General features: G+C 39.4%; 1 protein-coding gene across 2 annotated transcripts; it reads left to right on the top strand.

Moving 5' to 3' along the window:
- The first annotated feature begins 4,674 nt into the window (after positions 1 to 4,674).
- GGCT (gamma-glutamylcyclotransferase) lies at positions 4,675 to 13,637 on the top strand. 2 transcript variants are annotated; one of them, XM_037836992.1, is made up of 4 exons: positions 4,675 to 4,927; positions 8,450 to 8,595; positions 9,611 to 9,746; positions 11,901 to 13,637. In XM_037836992.1, exons 1-4 carry the CDS (start codon positions 4,787 to 4,789, stop codon positions 12,042 to 12,044), a joined length of 567 nt encoding a protein of 188 aa, XP_037692920.1. In that variant the 5' UTR covers positions 4,675 to 4,786; the 3' UTR covers positions 12,045 to 13,637. The 2 variants fall into 2 exon arrangements, with proteins under 2 accessions (XP_037692920.1, XP_037692921.1); XM_037836993.1 differs by lacking the exon at positions 9,611 to 9,746.
- Positions 13,638 to 18,153: the final 4,516 nt, after the last annotated feature.

The following is an 18,153-nucleotide window of genomic DNA, read 5'->3' as shown; positions in this document are numbered from 1 at the left end:
CTACCCCTTCACAGGCTATCTTGCACAGTCACAGGATTGATTTTCCAAAGGTGCAGGAGAGCCCCCTTCCCTGCTCAAAAGCCAAAACTCCCCGTTGACCACCAAATGAAGTCTGAGCTTTTTAGTGTGAAATGCAGGGCTTTCCCATAAACCATGCTAGCCTCCTTCCAGACTTGTCTCCCATTTCCTAATATGAACCCTTTGCTCTATTGAAACTGAACTACTCTCCATTTCCCAAACACACCCCAGCGTCATCTTTGGGTAATTCCCACCCTCTTCATGTCCTCTCCTGCCCGGTAATTGTAATAGTAAAAGGGTGTGATTTGATGACAACAGGGATAGGGTGGAGAGTGTGAGAACATAGAGGCTTAGATAACTAAGATACAAAGGGAGTATCAGCAGAGCTTATTGGCTGATTGTATATAGGCTTTGAGGAAGAGATGAGTCAAAGATAACTAACTCATTTTAGCTTTTAGGCAGCAAAAGAAGGCAGTAAAGAGAATTCTTTCTCCATAACTTATTCCATATCCTTGTAATTGTGGACGGTAATTTATTTCATACTGCCTGTGTAACCTGGGACCATAAATAGTTGATGACAATATTTCCATACTTTAGATGACTAATGTAAATTTATTTTAAATATACAGGTATAATAAAATACTTTAGGAGCTAGAAGTCTTTAAGACACTCTAAAATAATTTTGTGGGATTAAATTTAGTAAGAATCTTTTATTTCATTACCAGCATAACATGGAGTATAAAGCTATGAGAAGAGCATCCTGTGAAACCTAAAGTTAGAAATTCAGCTGGACCTTGGAACAGCTGGAACCAGGCACTTAAATGTCTCCCTGTCCCCTCTTTGCTTTAGCTGTGGTCTATTTTCTTTTCTGTTGCTCAGATCATCTTCTGCTGTTCCTCATTCCATCCTTCTAAATGTGGCCAAGGCGAGCTGAAGAGTTTTACAAGTTACGGTCTAGGTTCCCAGAAAAGAACGGACCCAGGCCTCTTAGACTTAGGTACAAATTCTCGGGATGAAAACTAGAACTAACAGGAAAACCTGTGTTCTCTGATCAGTGCTTCTTTCCCCAGAAGGAAAATCTATTTACCAGACAAATTAGAAGGTTGTTTGGTAAATGTGGAATCACACATCCAATCCCTTATCAAGTCTGATCTATTCTGCCGTAAATATGTATTCCAAATCAGTCTTTTCTCCAGCTTCACTCCCATTACCCTAGTACAAAGCCACCATGCTCTCTTGTCAAAACCTCAGCAACAGCTTCCTTATTCATCTCTTTACTACTGTTTTACCCCCTTAGAATCAGCTCTCCACTCAGCACCCAGATTTATCTGTTGAAATGTAACTCAGATCATAACCCTGCCTGATCTCTTAGAATATATATATAATTATATATACAATTATATATATTATATTATATATATATTATGTGCTCAAAATTTTTAATGACGACATATACAATTCAAAAACTTGAAAGACCACTGTATTAAAAGACGGCATTTTGAATAAATATAACCAATGCATTCACTATCTTTATTATCAAGTGACTGAAAGCTAGAATTATTTCATCATACTCTTAATAGATAAGATAGAGATTATACTTGAAAGTGGGTTATTAATAACCAGTTGTGCCTAGATCACCATGGTTTTACAATTGTGAGAAATTTAGGAACCAGTAATGGTTAAGAGCCAGACCCCTGGGTAAGACTGCTTGGTTGTTAATCTCTGCTTCTGTCATTGCTAACCACAACCTGGGGCAAATTAGTTAACCTATTGCACCTCAGTTTCCTCAACTGTCAAATGACAATAATATTAGTACTTTCTGCATAGGGCTATTTTCGGGATTCAATGAAAGATATAAGAGTTTAGACCAGCACCTGGCATTTAGTAAGCGCATAATGAATATTAACTATTAGTAACCTGACTGGTTAAATTTGAAGGGAAAAAAAAATAAAACTAACCTTGCTACCTACCTCTCACTGCTGGGGTCAGTACACTGCAGTCTACATGGAGAAGCTAAATAAATGTTTACGGAAGTAAGGAAAGATTTTCAGTGCTTGAGGAAACATCAATGCTTAACTTCAGAAAATTTTTGCAAAATGGTATTGAGCAAAATCAATCGCCATTAAATTAAGCAATTAGTGAGAAGCACAGGAAGAGAAAAGAAATCAAATATTTTAATTTTATTTAATTTTAAATATCTAAAAGCAATTTAAAATGCAGAAGGACATTTTAAATCGTAATGCTCTGAAGCAGAAAACTTGAGACTTCATGGTGCATGACCTTGCCAAGAAAAGCAACTTGCTCACCTAAATGACCAAGAACATATTTCAAGTTCTGCCCTGATGTTTGGGGGTTGGGAAGAGGAATGAACTTTCCTATTTACACATTATCCAATAATAATGTTACTGTTTTTTAAGTGCTTACTATATGCCAAATGTTATACATATATCACCATTGTTCTTTTTCTGACTATTTAACATGAAAATATTCAAAACTACAGAAAATAACAAATAGGATGATATCTTGAATATCGATATATACATCATCCAGTTTGTTAATATTTTCCATATTTTTATTTTTCTGAAATATTAAAAAATGTAGATATCATTTCACCCCTAAATATATCAGTATGCATGCCTAAAAAGTACATTTTTCTACACAAGCACAATACCATTATCACACCTAACAAAAAAACAATAATCGTCTAATATTGTCTAATACCTCAGTCTATTATCAAATTTTTCCAAATGTCTGTAAAATATCTTTTATGTCTGGTTTATTAAACCAGAATCAACTAAGAACATGATAACTGCACTTAGTTCTTACATTTCTTAAGTTTCTTTTATGCTGGAACAGTTCTCTTTCAGTCCTGCCTTTTTCTTTCCTTAATGACACCAACTTATCTAAGAGATTGACCATTTGTTCTGCAGATATCCCACCTTCTGAATTTTTCTGATTCTTTCCTCTTGGTGTCATTTTATTCTTCTATCCTTACAGTTCCTGAAACAGGAAGAGAGATTTAAGACTTGATAATAGTGAGGTTAAAGGTGTTTGGAAACATATTTCACAGATGATGCTGGTGCATGGTCAAGAGGCCCATAATGTCAGGGTAGGTGGTTAGGGCCAGACTTCTTCATTGTCAGGTTATGTTATTCCCAGATAATCGACAAGTACTTTGTTGGGAGGATAATTTGGCATCAAGTAAATATTGTGTTCCCTATCACCCTTTCACCAAATAGGTTCAGGATCCACTGATAATTCTGGCATGAATCATTTATTTCATTAGGGGCTGCAAAATGGTGATTTTCTAATTCTATCATTCATTTTACCTCATTTAGCTGGCATGCTTTTGTAAGAGGACTGTTTCCTCATCAATTGGGGCTATTTGGTTCCCTGAAATAGAACTGCTAACTAGAAAGGCAGGATCAATGTTTATTTTCATAAATTATCACTTTTCAAATAAAGAGTTGGTGTCATGGTAACCACCAATAGTGGAATATGAGATTTTTAACACTTGTTTTTGTTTATTTGGCTTTCTCTTTTTGGGGAATGACTTTTAGATGTAATTGTAATTGTTCTTTTTGATGCTCAAATCGTCCAAACTTTGGCCAGAGGGAGAAAGGACCTCATTTTTCTCAAGATACTTCCTCAATTTCTGGCACAACATAGTCCAAGCACTTCTTCATTCCCTGACCTGGCATCAGCCACTTCTCCAAGGACTCCTGATACTTCTTAGTGGGGAGTGGTATTTAGAGATCAAACTCTGGGTGCCAAGGATAGTTATTGCTTCTAGGCCAGGTTCATATTCATATTTTCAAGTCAAAGTTAACAATATAGGGTTTTTTTTTTTGAAACTTAATTTTGTCTTTTTACTTGTGTATCTTTTCTTTTACACTGTTTTCGCTCCTAATAACATTAACAAAGTTATTCGTTTAATTCTGACACCAACCTTCTTAGGTAGGTCTTTGTAATCACAACTTACGTTATGATCCCCATTTTTGAAAGGAGGAAATGGAGGCCAGAAGTGCCCAAGATTAAGTGGCCATAAATAGGAGCGTCAGAATTTGAATCAAGGCACGTTACTTCCATCAGGGAAGGGAGCACCAAGCATGCCGAGGAGCTCCTCCAGGGAGCGAAGCGTCCTTACAGAAAGTACCGGGGAGATGAACAGGAGTGGGAATGCGGGAACGAGCGGGTGAAGTGAACAGACCACTCCTGACCCGCTCCTCTAAGCCGGGAGCACGGAATTGCGGGGCAAGGGAACTGTCGGGGACGTGGCCAGGGCCCAATGTTTCAGATCTGACCAGGGCTCACTTAAGGCGCAGACACTTTTGGCCAAGGAACCACAACAGCAAAACCCCGAGGCGAGAAAACAGAGCACGGACGTGACCTTCCCCGAACACCCACTCTACCTGCCCACAGCGGCCCCGCGGCTCATGCCTCGCAGCCCCGTCTCCACGTAGTGCCCGCCCGCCCTCCAATCAGAGGAAGCTGTGAGCAAGGGGGCGGGACACCAGAGAAGCGTATCCACTGAGGAGCCAGCCCCGCGTCGCCTCAGGACCGGGCGTTTCAGAGTCCAGGTGGTTGGCGGAGAGATGGTAAGGCGGCATCCAATGAGGAGAGCGCTGGCCTCCGGATGCGCCCGCCCCACTCCTCCTTCCCTAGTCTCGGAAGCGGCTGCGTGGCGGCCAGCGGGCTCCGAGCGGCGCTCCTGTGTGCTTCTCACCCGTGCTCCGGAGCCCCGGGCCGTACCGGCGTCTGGAGGGACATGGCGAGCCCGGGATGCGGTAACTGCCCGGGAAACGAGGAGGAGAGTTTTCTGTACTTCGCCTACGGCAGCAACCTGCTCACGGAGAGGATCCACCTCCGAAACCCCTCGGCCGTCTTCTGCAGCGTGGCCCGCCTGCAGGTCAGTGCCCTCTGGCGCGTCGTGCCCTTTTTGCGGGCGAGGGAGCCAGAATTCAGAGGAGTCGCTTACTCAGGGACATGCTTCGGCAGAGCTGGGCCGGGAATCCAGTTCTATCGGATACGAGTTCAGCAAGGCCCTCTTAATGATCTGCCTTTGCCCTCACGGCAAATTCAGCCCTGCAGCCGTTCCCTGCTTTGCGCTTGACCCTACCATGCGACCCCAGCCACGGGCTGTCAGGCTGCCCTGAGCTTTCCCCATCTTCACGTTGACACCTGCTGCTTGTTCTCCACGGCTTTGGCCTCCTCTCTCTTGTCCTCTAACCCACGGGCATCCTCACAGAACCCATTCAGTTAGCACGTCTGAGAAGCCTTGTCCGACCCAAGTCAGGGGATTAACTGCTGTCTGTTATGTATACACCTTTGTCATAGGAGTCAGCTGGTATTTTAGAACTCTGTTTACCCGTCTTTTGTTCCTACTCTGGGAGGTCCTGAAATCTGGAAGCATATCTGATTCACAGTATTCCCTGTCCTCGGTTAAGTCAGGTGGATGAACATACCATCCATCCTCTGTAAATCATTGCTCTTCAGTACAGTACAGTCATTCGTTTAAAAGAACTTGTTGTTCCAGCACCTATCTGGAGATACAAAGATAACTAAATAAAGTTGCTGCTTCCAGGACCTCCCAGCCTGTAGGAGAGACCTACAAATGATTTGTGTACAGATCATCTTGACAATGTTGAACTAGACCAACGTGGCCTCTGGAACTCAGCAGGGTTCTTAGTGGCAAGCAACAGAAACTGGCTGATTTAAGCAGAAAGAGAATTGTGTAGAAAGGCTGTTGGAGAGCTCACAAAATGACCAGGAAGGCAGGAACACAAAGCTGACAAAACAGGCAGGCATAAAGGGAGAGGCAGCAACCATGTCACGGCCAGCGTCACATGACAGAACCAGTCCAGAGAGCCGCTGCTGCACCACTGCTGAACTCGGTAAAGGTGGAGGCGGCATCGTGCATCACCGACACTGCCTGCATGGTCCCTGCCTGCCACTGGCACTGTATCCCCTGTAGTCTGTGAAACACAGATGTGGCCACCAGTGGAGTCCCTACTGTCTGTCACTAACTTCTATTTCAAAGCCTCTGGTTGGTGTCCTGATTGGCTAAGTCTCAGCCATATGCCCATGCTCTGGCTGCAAGTGGAGCCAGGAGAAACAAATTCTGGTCTTTGGAGCACTTCTAAAGTGGGAGATGGGCTCTGACATTTCCTATCCCCCCAACTTATAAGGTAGGGAACTCTCCAAATGTAGAAGAGAGTTCAGATGTTTATGGTAATAGGGATGGTGGTGGTGGTAATGGGGACAGGGAGGAAGAGAAATCAAATGGATGACTATTCAGTTATAGATATGAGCAGTCTTAAAATGGAGACATGCAAGTTGCCATGGGAGTGTGTGACTGGGGATCCGACCTGAATGGGATACTCAAGAAAGCTTTCCCTGAAAGTGTGACTTTTAAACTGAGACCTTGAGTTCACTGGGAAGGAGAGGCATGAACAAAACAAAAGGAACAGCATGTGCTAAGGACCTGAGGAAGAAAAAAGCTGGATCTTCCAGCCAGTGTGGCTGGAGTTCATTGAGGGAGGGGGATGTGGCCTGGGGACTGGAAAGGGAGGGAAGGGCCAGATCTTACAGGACACAGAGGCCAAAGAAGACTTTGGACTTTGTCTCAAGAGCATGAGAAAGACCCATTGCAGAATTTAAACAAATGAAAGGTCAGATTTTCATCTTTGAAAGCTCTTTGTGGTTGTAGAAAATGGATTGGAAGGGGGCAAGAGTGCATTGGGAAGCTTTTGCAGCAGTCTATGCTAGATAAAGGCATCTTGAACTTAGGGTTGTGGCTTTGGAGGGTTGGTGGGTTTGAAAGAAATTTAGGAGATAATATTGTAGGGCTTGGTAATTGAGAGAGGAAGGGGGAGACTTGATCAAGGATGACTCAGGTTTTTGGTGTAATAGAATGGATTATGCTGATGTTTACTGAGAGAAGAGAAGAATCAGGTTTGGAAAGGAGTAACATAAGTTCAGTTTGAAATCTGAGTTTGAGATGCTTGCGAGACATTCAAGAGAAAAGAAAAAAATTAATGAACATTTATTAAGTACTTACTATGTGCTAGGCCCTGCTCTAAGCACTTTTGAAGCCCGGAAGATCTGAGATGGATCAGATTATTAGGTAGTATTTGATGGGGATGAAATTGTCTTGGGCAAATTCCTGAATGAACAGAGAAAAGGACCTAATCTGAGTCCTGAGAAACTCCAACATTTAAAGATCCAGTAGTGGATCTTTGTAATTTGTAATTACAAATTACAAACAAGTTTATAATTTTTACATGTTTTTATATAGCAAAGGGAATCGCGGAAAAGCCTGAAAGTCCCCAGAAGCTATTGAATAGATTAAGAAGAGGAATGACAGTTTCCATTGTGTTTAGCAATAGGCAACCTGTTCCTATTGTGGATCATAACTTTTATCCAATTTATTTCTATCTTGCCAGAGGATACTGATCCAAGGAAAACAGCCAATACGGCAACTGAAAGTACTATTGACTCTAGCCAACCTTTTTCCTGAAATATCTGACAAAGTTTTTGAGAAAATGAAGGTAACAGGGATGAAATATAAACCTGAAAGGGACTTTAGAGTTATCATCTAGTCTACCTTTTTTTATTTCACAAATAAGGAAACCAGGCTCTGTAAGATGGGATGAAATCTTACAAGATCAAAGAAGCCACATGAAGATTTTTAATCTTCCCTAGGATACTGTCCCCTGATTGCCCATCTCTGTTAGAGAAGAAGCTAAACTAGAAACCTGGCTCCATTACTAATTTGTTACAAGACTTTAAGCACATCGTTTTTCTTGTTGTAAAATGAATGCAATAAATTAAAGTTGTTGGCAGAATAAAATGAGATAGTCTCTGTAAAGCTCATAGGACCCTGTAATTTTTCAGTGTTAGTTCCTGTTATGATTATTGTAGATCTATTAGTACAACTCATGAATATTAGATGAATATTCATAAATATACAAATCACCCACAAATGCAAGCTTCCTTAGGGCAAATAGGGTACTATATGCTAGCAGGATACAGTCTACATACATAAGAGTAGAAATAATAGTGTAATAACCTCCATATATCCTTCACCGAGGTTCAATAGTAAAATAACCTCCATGTATCCTTCACCCAGATTCAATGATAAGGTATGCTCTGATAGTCTCTAAGTAAAATACATGTGTATGTGAGTAAATTGGAAAGCAGTTTGCAAAATGAAAACAGTTGTGTTAAAAATATGAAAAGAAAATAGTCCTTGAGATCTGGGTCCTTGTCTATTTTTTGTCTTTTCCACAGCATCTTATATATAGAAGGCACTCACAGTTTGTTAGATGTTTTAAAATTGTATTGAGTTCAAGATAAATCCTTTTTATTTTGAGGAGGGAAATTTGGGTTCAAGTGGGTATTGATCATATCACTTTGATTTCCTTTATAGGATTTTAAGCTTGACTTTGGCAATTCCCAAGGCAAAATAAGTCATACTTGGCATGGAGGAATAGCTACCATTTTTCAAAGTCCTGGAGATGAAGTATGGGGAGTAGTATGGAAAATGAACAAAAGCAATTTATGTTCTCTGGATGAGTAGGTGACTTCTAATTATAAGTTAAATAATTGCTAATTCAGAAAGTGGATCATATGCAAGGATGTGTGTGTGTGTGTGTGTGTATGTTAGTTTGTCAAAACAATTTACTATGGACATGTTCTTTATATTTCAAAGTCAACATAAAAGATATAATATGATTTTGCTAAAAAGCAAGGCATAAAAAAAAGAAAGGCGTAGAAGGTACACACTCTGGTTGAGATTTGGAGGGGTGTTTGTAATCACTTCTGTAAAAGATGAAAGCCATATTGTACTCTATTTATTTGTCTTGTATACAAATCTTTTTGTGGTTTCATATTATGAAAAGACTTAAGATTTTTGTAATGTCTACATATTTTTATTGATTTTTAAAATTATTTGTTCAGTTTTTAGTAGAGTGGTTTAAAAAAAAATAATTCTTTAAGATAGCAGTTGAATCAGTAAATAATATTAATTTTTAAAACCCTCAACAATATACTAGAAATGCTCTAATACCTTTTATAACTTGAACTTTCTGAGTTGTGTGGCAGAGCATTTTATACAAAGAAAGTCACCAGGAAAGAGGAGGACTTGAGAAGAGCAGATGATTTAGCGTGCCTGAAGCTTTACCTCTCTTGTCAATGAGAAAGAACCATCCACCCTACTTTTCTCAGGGTAGATATTGGTTTGCTGTCAGGACACATAGTCCATTCCTTTTTGGAGCCTAAAGAACAATATTTCACGGATATAGAGTACAATAACTACACTGACATGTTTTCAGATAGGATAAATGTAGAGAAGTTTGCTAGAAGTATACCAAGTAATATTAAGTCTTAGTTTTTCTAATTGAAATGCTGTTTACTTTTGATGTGATGGTATTTATAATATGTTCAACTATATCCCAAAACACATAGGGAGTAACAACTTCCATATTTAGTTAAATTTCTAATTCTATACCCTAACCTGACTAAAAGACCTTACCCAGAAAACCAAATTGTGTAAATCCAGTGGTTTTAAAATTTGGCTGTCTGGTTTCAGGCAAGAAGGAGTTGTAAGTGGAACATATGATCCAATAGAAGTTAATGTTCACACTCAAGAAGGAGAAAAAATAACCTGTCGAAGTTATCAGATGAAAAATTATGTGAGTGCTCCCCCATCACCACAGTATAAAAAGGTAAGCTACTTACAAAGTAAGCTACTTACAAAGATATTTGATGATTTCTTTTTAATTTTCACTAAGGAGATAGACTAAAAATATCTTGTTTTTAAAAGGCTCTATATATTTTAAATTCTACATGAACAACTTTTTTAAGTAGAACTGCTGTTTAATTAAAAAATGATAGTTATTTGCTTAAAGTGCAAATTCAGATATATTGTAAAGAATTATGTGTAATGGTAGAACTATGTTTCTAAAATTTTATTTATTAAAAAAAAATGAAAAAAATATGCAGAGCCCTCTTGAGGAGCTGGTGGAGAATGCAGGGGTGTTGGGCTTCCCTACCTTGATGGTTGCTGATGTGCTCACAGACATAGGGGACTGGTGGTTTGATGGGCTGAGCCCTCTACCACAGGACTTGCCCTTGGGAAGACGGTTGCTGCAAAGGAGAGTCTAGGCCTCCCTATAATTGTGCCTAAGAACCTCCTCCTGAATGCCTCTTTGTTGCTCCGATGTGGCCCTCTCTCTCTAGCTAAGCCAACTTGGCAGGTGAAATCACTGCCCTCCCCCCTTCCCTGGCACCGTGAAATATGACTCCTGGGGAGGAATGTAGACCCGGCATTATGGAATGGAGAACATGTTGACCAAAAGGGGGATGTGAAAGGAAAAGAAATAAGCTTCAGTGACAGAAAGATTCCAAAAAGAGCCAAGAGGTCACTCTGGTGGGCACTCTTATGCACAATATAGACAACCCTTTTAAGGTTCTAATGAATTGGAATGGCTAGCAGTAGATACCTGAGATTATCAAACTACAACCCAGAACCCATGAATCTTGAAAACGATTGTATAAAAATGTAGCTTATGAGGGGTGACAATGTGATTGGGAAAGCCATATGGACCACACTCCCCTTTGTCTAATGTATGGATGGATGAATAGAAAAATGGGGGCAAAAAAAAAAAAGGAGTCACCCAGTGTTCTTTTTTACTTTAGTTGTTCTTTTTCACTTTAATTTTTATTCTTATTATTTTTGTGTGTGTGCTAATGAAAAGGTTCAAAAATTAATTTTGGTTATGAACACACAACTATATAATGGTATTGTGAACAATTGAATGTATGCTTTGTATGAGTGCATGGTATGTGACTTTATCTCAATAAAAAAATAAAAATTAAAAAAAAAAGGCTTTTAGAAATTAGAAGGGAACTGTGAGCCATAATTGCAGCCATGTATTTCCTTTTTTGAAGTAGGAAATATTATGTATGAGTGTGTTTTTAATAGATTTATTCTTTACATACTCTTAGTCCTTTTTTCCCTCTAAGAAACAGTATTTCATGGACACCAAGATTCATTTTTATGAGGGAAAAATGTATTTCCTGTGCTGAAATGTTTTCCATCTATAGATGGAAAAAGAAAAGTCACACTGCCTATCAGAATCGAGGAAACCACGCCTGCAAATACAGAAAAGAGTGTGGGAAATCCAAACTGTAGGTATCCGTCGTCAGGCCCAATCAGGAAATGGCACCTAGGATCAGTGATCCAGTTCCTGGGCCTAATTTGGCATTTTCTAGTTAGGGGCCTAGCAGAATTAGCCTGGTATGGATCTTGGATGTGCCACCAAACATGCTGCATGTCTAATTCAGAACAAAAGTTTCTCCAGGATTGAAACCAAAACTGCTCCCTGTAAACTTTAAAATTTTTTTGCAGAATGATGTTTTTTTCTTAAAAGGTCATGCAAATTCTAGACCATAAGATGTATTTTTGTCTTACTATTAAAAGTTTTGAATTATTATTGAGTAAAATAGATATTCTATGAGAATGTATCATGTGACTGTGAAAAGCAATAAAACCTTCATGTTTGATCTTTTCACAAAAATCTGATAATCATGAAGAATTTCATATTTCCAGTTGTTTTCAGGGTAATACCACCAAATGTCATATGTAAGGGATTTCTGTTTCTGCCAGTGATTTTGGCCTCCTTGCCACAAAATGCTCAGTGTGAGAGGAATGGGTGTATCTCTATTTTGTGCTGTAAGTATTTATTCTCGAGTTATTCTAGAGTTATCTGAAAGCTAATGTTTCAAACTTTCACCATTCAAATACAGCTGTGGTATGCTAAATTAAATTATGTTTCTAACTAAAAGGATTTTTTGTTTTTTTGTTTAACCATTTCTAGGTCATTTGCATGGGTGCAAAAGAGAATGGTTTACCACTGGAGTATCAAAAGAAGTTAAAAGCAATAGAACCAAATGACTATAAAGGAAGGGTCTCAGAAGAAATTGAAGATATTATCAAAAAGGGAGAAACAAAATCTAATTAAAATATAGACTATATCTTAGGATATTCTCTCTGTATGCTAATATAAAATATTTTTGACATTTGAGAACACGGATCTTCGATGTTTAATATATTTTCAATGGTTCTCTGAAGGGATATCTCACTTGGGTGGGTCCTTGTTTTCAGACTATATACAGAAACTGGGTTAGGAATTATATGATTAAAAAGGGGGTTGTGAGGCCCTGGAATGCATAACAAATGGATGTGGGTACTCCTTCTCTGAATACTTGTATCTGTTTTCTTGAGTTGATTTTAAGTGTATTCCTGCTCTGTGGCAAAGGATAAATTCGCAACCTGCTTAATGATGACGCTACTGAATTGCTCTACTTGGACCAGAATTTTTTTATCCAGCTTAATAACAGCAAGCAAACTGTAGAGACAATTGCTAATGAAACTTAAAATGTGAAAGATGGTATAGTGTTCTTAAAGGTATAAATATATTTGTATTTTAACTCATTTTCCCCCACTAAAGTACTATATATCATTGTGTTGTTAGAGTGACTGAAACCATTGTGCATACCACATCTGGTCTTGGCCATATACTGTCTATACTAGGGAAATAATACCACAGACTCTGGAGCCAGACAGAATGAGATCAGTTGTTCCTTCTACCACTTTCCAGCTATGAGACTTTGGATTACCTGACTCTCTGTGCCTCAGTTTCCTCACATGTAGAGTGAGGATATTCAGAATACTTATGTTTAGGATTGTTGTGAGGAGTAAATGAGTAAATATTTCTCTGAGCATAGAAGAGAACCTGGCACATGGATTGGCAATCATTATTGTTCCTATTGAAAAATTAGGTTTGTACAGGGCTACCCTTGGAACAGGCTTTTAAAGTAGAAGGTCAAGATCATGAAGGGAAAAATAGTTTTTTGAAGCTAAAACGTCTTGGCTTATGAAAAAATTGTAACTTTCATAATTTACTGAATCAATGGAGAAAAGAATCATGAAGCATTCCTGTTTATCAAAAAAATCTCTTATGTCTCTGTGGAATGCAGTGAGCTATACCTTTGAAACAGGTCACTGGAATGAGAGTGAACTAGCTGCAGTAGGATAAAATAAAGGTTTATTTTTTCTCTAGGAAAAAGTGACAAAAGGAGTTTTCAGGTTAAAACTGCAATTCTGTAGTGAGGCTGAGGACTTAAGTACAGGTTTTATAGCTGTCACATCTCACAATTTCCATGTACATCCTCCAGTATTCTTGTTTTCTAATAGTTGTTATTTAACTCCTCCCGAGTTTGTCGGTGATCCAGAACTCAGTTATGGTCATGAGTGAGCAAAGCCTAGTTTTGCTGTAGATGTATTAGCTATTATTCTAATAATCTGTTTCACTTACTAAAAATGACATCTTTCATTAAGGAATTCAGAACAGAAGCAATAAAACCTTCATATTTGGTCTTTTAACAAAAATCTGGTAATCATGAGGAATACTATATCTCCAGTTGTTTTCAAGGTAGTACTACCAAATGTGATATGTAAGGTATTTCCGTTTCTACCAGTGCTTTTGGTCCTCTTGCCATCATACGACCAGATCCTGGGTAAATTATAATAAAGATAGCTTTTGCAAAGCATTGCCGGGCTTGCATAAAAGTAAGGAAAATTTTCAAGGTGTACCAACCCCAACCCTCTCCCCCACCCCGTCCCACACAAATTAAAAAAGAAGGAAGATGAACTCCGTGAGTTGAAATGGACAGATAGTACTAGTAAATAAATGACCCTGAAGTCCTTGAATACAATGGCAATAATAGCACTGGAATTAGACTTCTAACCCTGGTGTATTCCTGCTACAGGATAGGAAAACCTGACACTTCTGTATGAAGCCAGGACCTTTGAAGAGGACTAAAATTGTTTTAACTTGGTAACTCCTGTGACTTCCAGCAGAGGTAAATACAAATTCTTTATAGGGAAAGCAGTTCTAATATAGGTCTATTAAATAATTTGATAATAAGGAAAATAATACATCATGAGTGAGAACAGAAAAACCAAATTTAGAACCGTAAGGTTCTCAGATACTGACGTTATCAAAAACAAAATACAATAACTTTATGGAGACTTTGACTCCTAGGAAGATGAAGTAGACATACTTTTCCCTATTCCTCTTACTAAGTACAACTAAAAATCCCTGAATATTACATATAAACCAACAGAAGAAGACTCTGAAAGGTAGAGAGAAGAAGGCAGACCAGCCAGGGACCTCAGGACCCAAGGAACAACAGGGTGCTGAGTTCCCTGGGTTTTCTTTCGCCTCTTAAATCTCAGACTTCGAACTGAAGATGCCAGTGACCTGGAAGAACCAATGTATATGACAAAAAGCTTCAAGATAAAGTCTGATCTCTGTAGTCAAAGAGCCAGGAAAGGGCCAACCTAGCAAGTCAGAAAATTTTAGAGAGTAAACCATCTACTCCAGCCAAACATACTGAGGAACTGTGGCCCCCACCCTCATGCCAGCAAAGGCCAAGAGGGGACCCTAGATTTCCTCCTTCACAAGGCTGTAAAAAGGCACCACAAGCCCCCACTGGGGTGGTGTCAGAAAAGGCTGGTAGGGAGCTGAGACCTTCACTCCCACCTGGCAGTAATGAGGCTCCCTCTGCTCCTGTGGGGTAAGTAGTGACCATGTGGGGAGCCTGGATTTACTCCTCCATCTAGCAGTAACAAGGTGGCCCTTCTTTCTGGGGCAGTGTCAGGGAAGGCTAAGTGGAGGAGAGTCAGGACTTTCATCCCCTCTCCCAGGTGTCAGTGGAGACCCCATGGGGAGCAGTAATGAGGCACTCCTACTCCTCCCACCCAAGAAGGGTTAATAGAGGCCTGGTGGGGAGCTGAAACTCCTGCCCCCACTCAGCAGTAATAAGGTGCCCCCCACTTGGGTGAGAACAGAAGCTGAGTGGGAACCTGAATTTCTTCCTTCACCTGACATTAACAAGGCAGTGCCCCACCCCCTTCTCTTGTTGGAGTGGTGTTCTGGTATGCTAATGCTGGTGTTATGCAAAATAACAGAAATGGATTGGCTTTTATAAAGGGGGTTTATTTGGTTACAAATTTACAGTCTGAAGGCCATAGAAATGTCCAGTTTAAGGCATCTACACGCATGTACTTTCACCGGAGAAGGCCAATGGCTCTGAAAAACCTATTAGCTGGGAATGGATGTGGCTGGCATCTGCTGATCCCAGGTTGTGTTCCAGCTCCTCAGCTCCTGTGCATTCTTCAAAATGTTGCTCTTGGGGTGTTTTGTCCTTTCTTAGCTTCTCTGGAGCAAACTCTGGGCTAGCATTTCCAAAGCATCAGCAAAAGTCTGCTTTCAGCAGCCATCTCCAAAATGTCTTGCTCAGCTGCTCTGAGGTCCTTCTGTTTGTGAGCTTTTTTATAGGACTCCAGTGATTAAATCAGGACCCATCCTAAATGGGTGGGGTCCATATCTCCATGGAAATAATTCAGTCAAGTGTTTCACCCACAGTTGATTGGGTCACATCTCCATGGAAACAATCAAAGAATTTCAGTCCAATCAACACTAATATATCTGCCCCAACAAGATTACATTACAGAACATGGCATTTTGGGGGACATAATACATCCAAACCAGCACAAGTTGTTTCAGAGTAAAACAGAAGATTTAAATAAGATCCAGAGTCGCATATCAGAATCTCCAAAATGTCCAGGTTTCAATTAAAAATCATTTGTTATCCCAAGAACTAGGAAGATCTCAAACTAAATGAGAAAAGTCAATAAACAGATGCCAATACCATGCTGCCAGGTATGTTAGAATTATCTAACAAAGATTTTAAAGCCATCATAAAAATGCTTCAACATGCAGTGGGAGACACTTGAAACACATGAAAATATGGAAATTCTCAGCAAAGCACTAGAAGATAGAAGAACCAGATAGAAATATAAGAAGTAGAAAATACAATTACTGAAATGTTCAAAAAAAAAAAAATAGAGGGGCTGAAAAGCAGAATGGAAGGGACAGAGGAATCAGTAGAGCTGGAAGAGAGAACAATAGAAATTACCCAATCTGAACAACACAGAGAGAATAGACTAAGAAAGAATACTTAACAGAGTCTCAGAGACTTGTGAGACTTTAACAAAAGATCCAATATTCATGTCATGGGAATCATAGGAGAGGAGAAAGGGCAGGCTGAAAAAGTACCCAAAGTGATAATGGCCAAAATGGTCCAAATTTGGCAAAAGATGTAGATTCAAGAAACTGAATGAACTTCAAACAGGATAAAACCAAAGAAATCCACACAAAGACACATTCCAAATTTCTGAAAACTAAAGACAAAGAAAAAACCTTGTGAGCCAGGCTCAGCACCTGCTCCAGTGTGCCCGGCAGAGGAGGGGACAGTCCCATCCCCTGCTCTGCTTTCAGCCCTAGAGCCCTGGGGAGGGGGCTCTGGGCCCATGGGAGTCATGGAGCTGCCGTCTGTGGGCGGGAGTGGTGGCTGGAAAGTGGGGGGGGGGGGGTTCTATTTAGCAGCAAGAGAGCAAGGAACATTTCCTACAGGAAAAACATAATTTGAACAACACCAGATTTCTTATCACAAACCATGAGAGCTTGAAGATAGTGGCACAACATATTTCAAGTGCTTACAGAAGAACTGTCAACCCAGAATCCAGCAAAAATATCCTTTGGGAATGAAGGGGGAATCAAGACATTATCAGTTAAAGGAAAGCTAAGAAAACTTGTCACCAGTAGACCTACCCTAAAAGAATAGCTAAGGGAAGTTCTCTAAGCAGAAAGGATACGATAAGAGAAGGAACTTTAGAACATCAGAAGTGAAGGAAATACGGTGAGCAAAAATATGGATAAATGCATTATACTTTCCCCAGAGTTTCCTAAATTATATTCTATGTTTGAAGCAAAAATTATAAGATTGTCTGATGTGGTTCTAAATGCACATAAATGTAATAATTAAGACAACTATATAAGAAAAAGTAGAGGGTAAAGGGAGGTTAGTCTTCTATATTTCACTTAAAGTGGTAAAATGATGATACCAGAAGACTGTGATAAGTTATGTGTATATAATCTAATACCTAGAATGTTCAAGTAACCCACAGGAAGACAGGGAAAAGAAAACAAATGAAAAAACAAAGATCAAATAGAAAACAAAAAATAAACTGGCAGACTTAAGTCCTAATATAGCAATAATTACATCAAATGTAAATGGTCTAAATACACCAATTAAAAGACAGAAATTGGCAGGGTGAATTAAAAACATGCCCCAGCCTTATATTGTCTATAGGAAATTAACTTCAAGTATAATGATGTAAGTAATTTGACAGGAAAAGGATGGAAAAAGATAAACAATGCAAACATGAATCAAAGGAAAGAAGGAGTGGATATATTAATATTAAAAAAGTAGACTTCACAGCCAAGAAAATGACCAGAGATAGAGAGGGGTGTTATGGAAAACTTCCCAATTCATTTTATGAAGCTAGTATTACCCTGTATTAACAGGATGTGTGTGTGTGGGTGTGTGGGTGGGTGAGTGGATGTGTGTAAATATTAAGAGATTTACTATAAGAATTGGCTCACATGACCAATTGATTCATGTGGGGATTGGCAAGTCCAAATCCTGTAGGGCAGACCACTAGTTGGAAACTCCAATGAAAGTGACATTGAATTCCTCAGAAGCAGGAGGCTGAAATCCTCAGTTCTTGCTTTAAGGCCCCCAACTGATGGATGAGGAAACTCCTCTCATTGCTGAAGGCAATCTTTGTTGATTGTAGATGTAATCAGCTATAGATGGCAAGCAACTGACTAGTGATTTCAATCTATTTTTGAAATAACCCTCATAGTAACGATCAGGCCAGTACTTGTTTGACCAAACAACTGGATACTATAAGCAAACCAAATTGACACATGGGTTTAACCATCACATACCCTGATACCAAAACCAGAACAAGACAGTAACAAACAAACCCCACAATCTACAGAGCAATACCTCTCATGAATATAGGATGTAAAAATCCTTAACAAAATATTATCAAATAGAATTCAGACCTTTATAAAAAGAATTACACTGCATAACCACCTGGGGTTTGTTCCAGGGATGCAAGGCTGGTCCAATACTCAAAAATATGTAATCCAC

This window comes from Choloepus didactylus, chromosome 5 (genome assembly GCF_015220235.1).
Source record: "Choloepus didactylus isolate mChoDid1 chromosome 5, mChoDid1.pri, whole genome shotgun sequence".
Classification (NCBI taxonomy): Eukaryota; Metazoa; Chordata; class Mammalia; order Pilosa; family Megalonychidae; genus Choloepus; species Choloepus didactylus.
Note: the sequence above shows the minus strand (reverse complement) of the source record. Positions and strands in the feature narration are given on the sequence as shown.

Coding starts and splice junctions, on each gene's coding strand:
- GGCT (XM_037836992.1), top strand. CDS start 4,787: ATGGCGAGCCCGGGATGCGGTAACTGCCCGGGAAACGAGGAGGAGAGT. Junction 4,928..8,449: donor GCAGCGTGGCCCGCCTGCAG/GTCAGTGCCCTC, acceptor TTTCCTTTATAG/GATTTTAAGCTTGACTTTGG. Junction 8,596..9,610: donor AATTTATGTTCTCTGGATGA/GTAGGTGACTTC, acceptor GTCTGGTTTCAG/GCAAGAAGGAGTTGTAAGTG.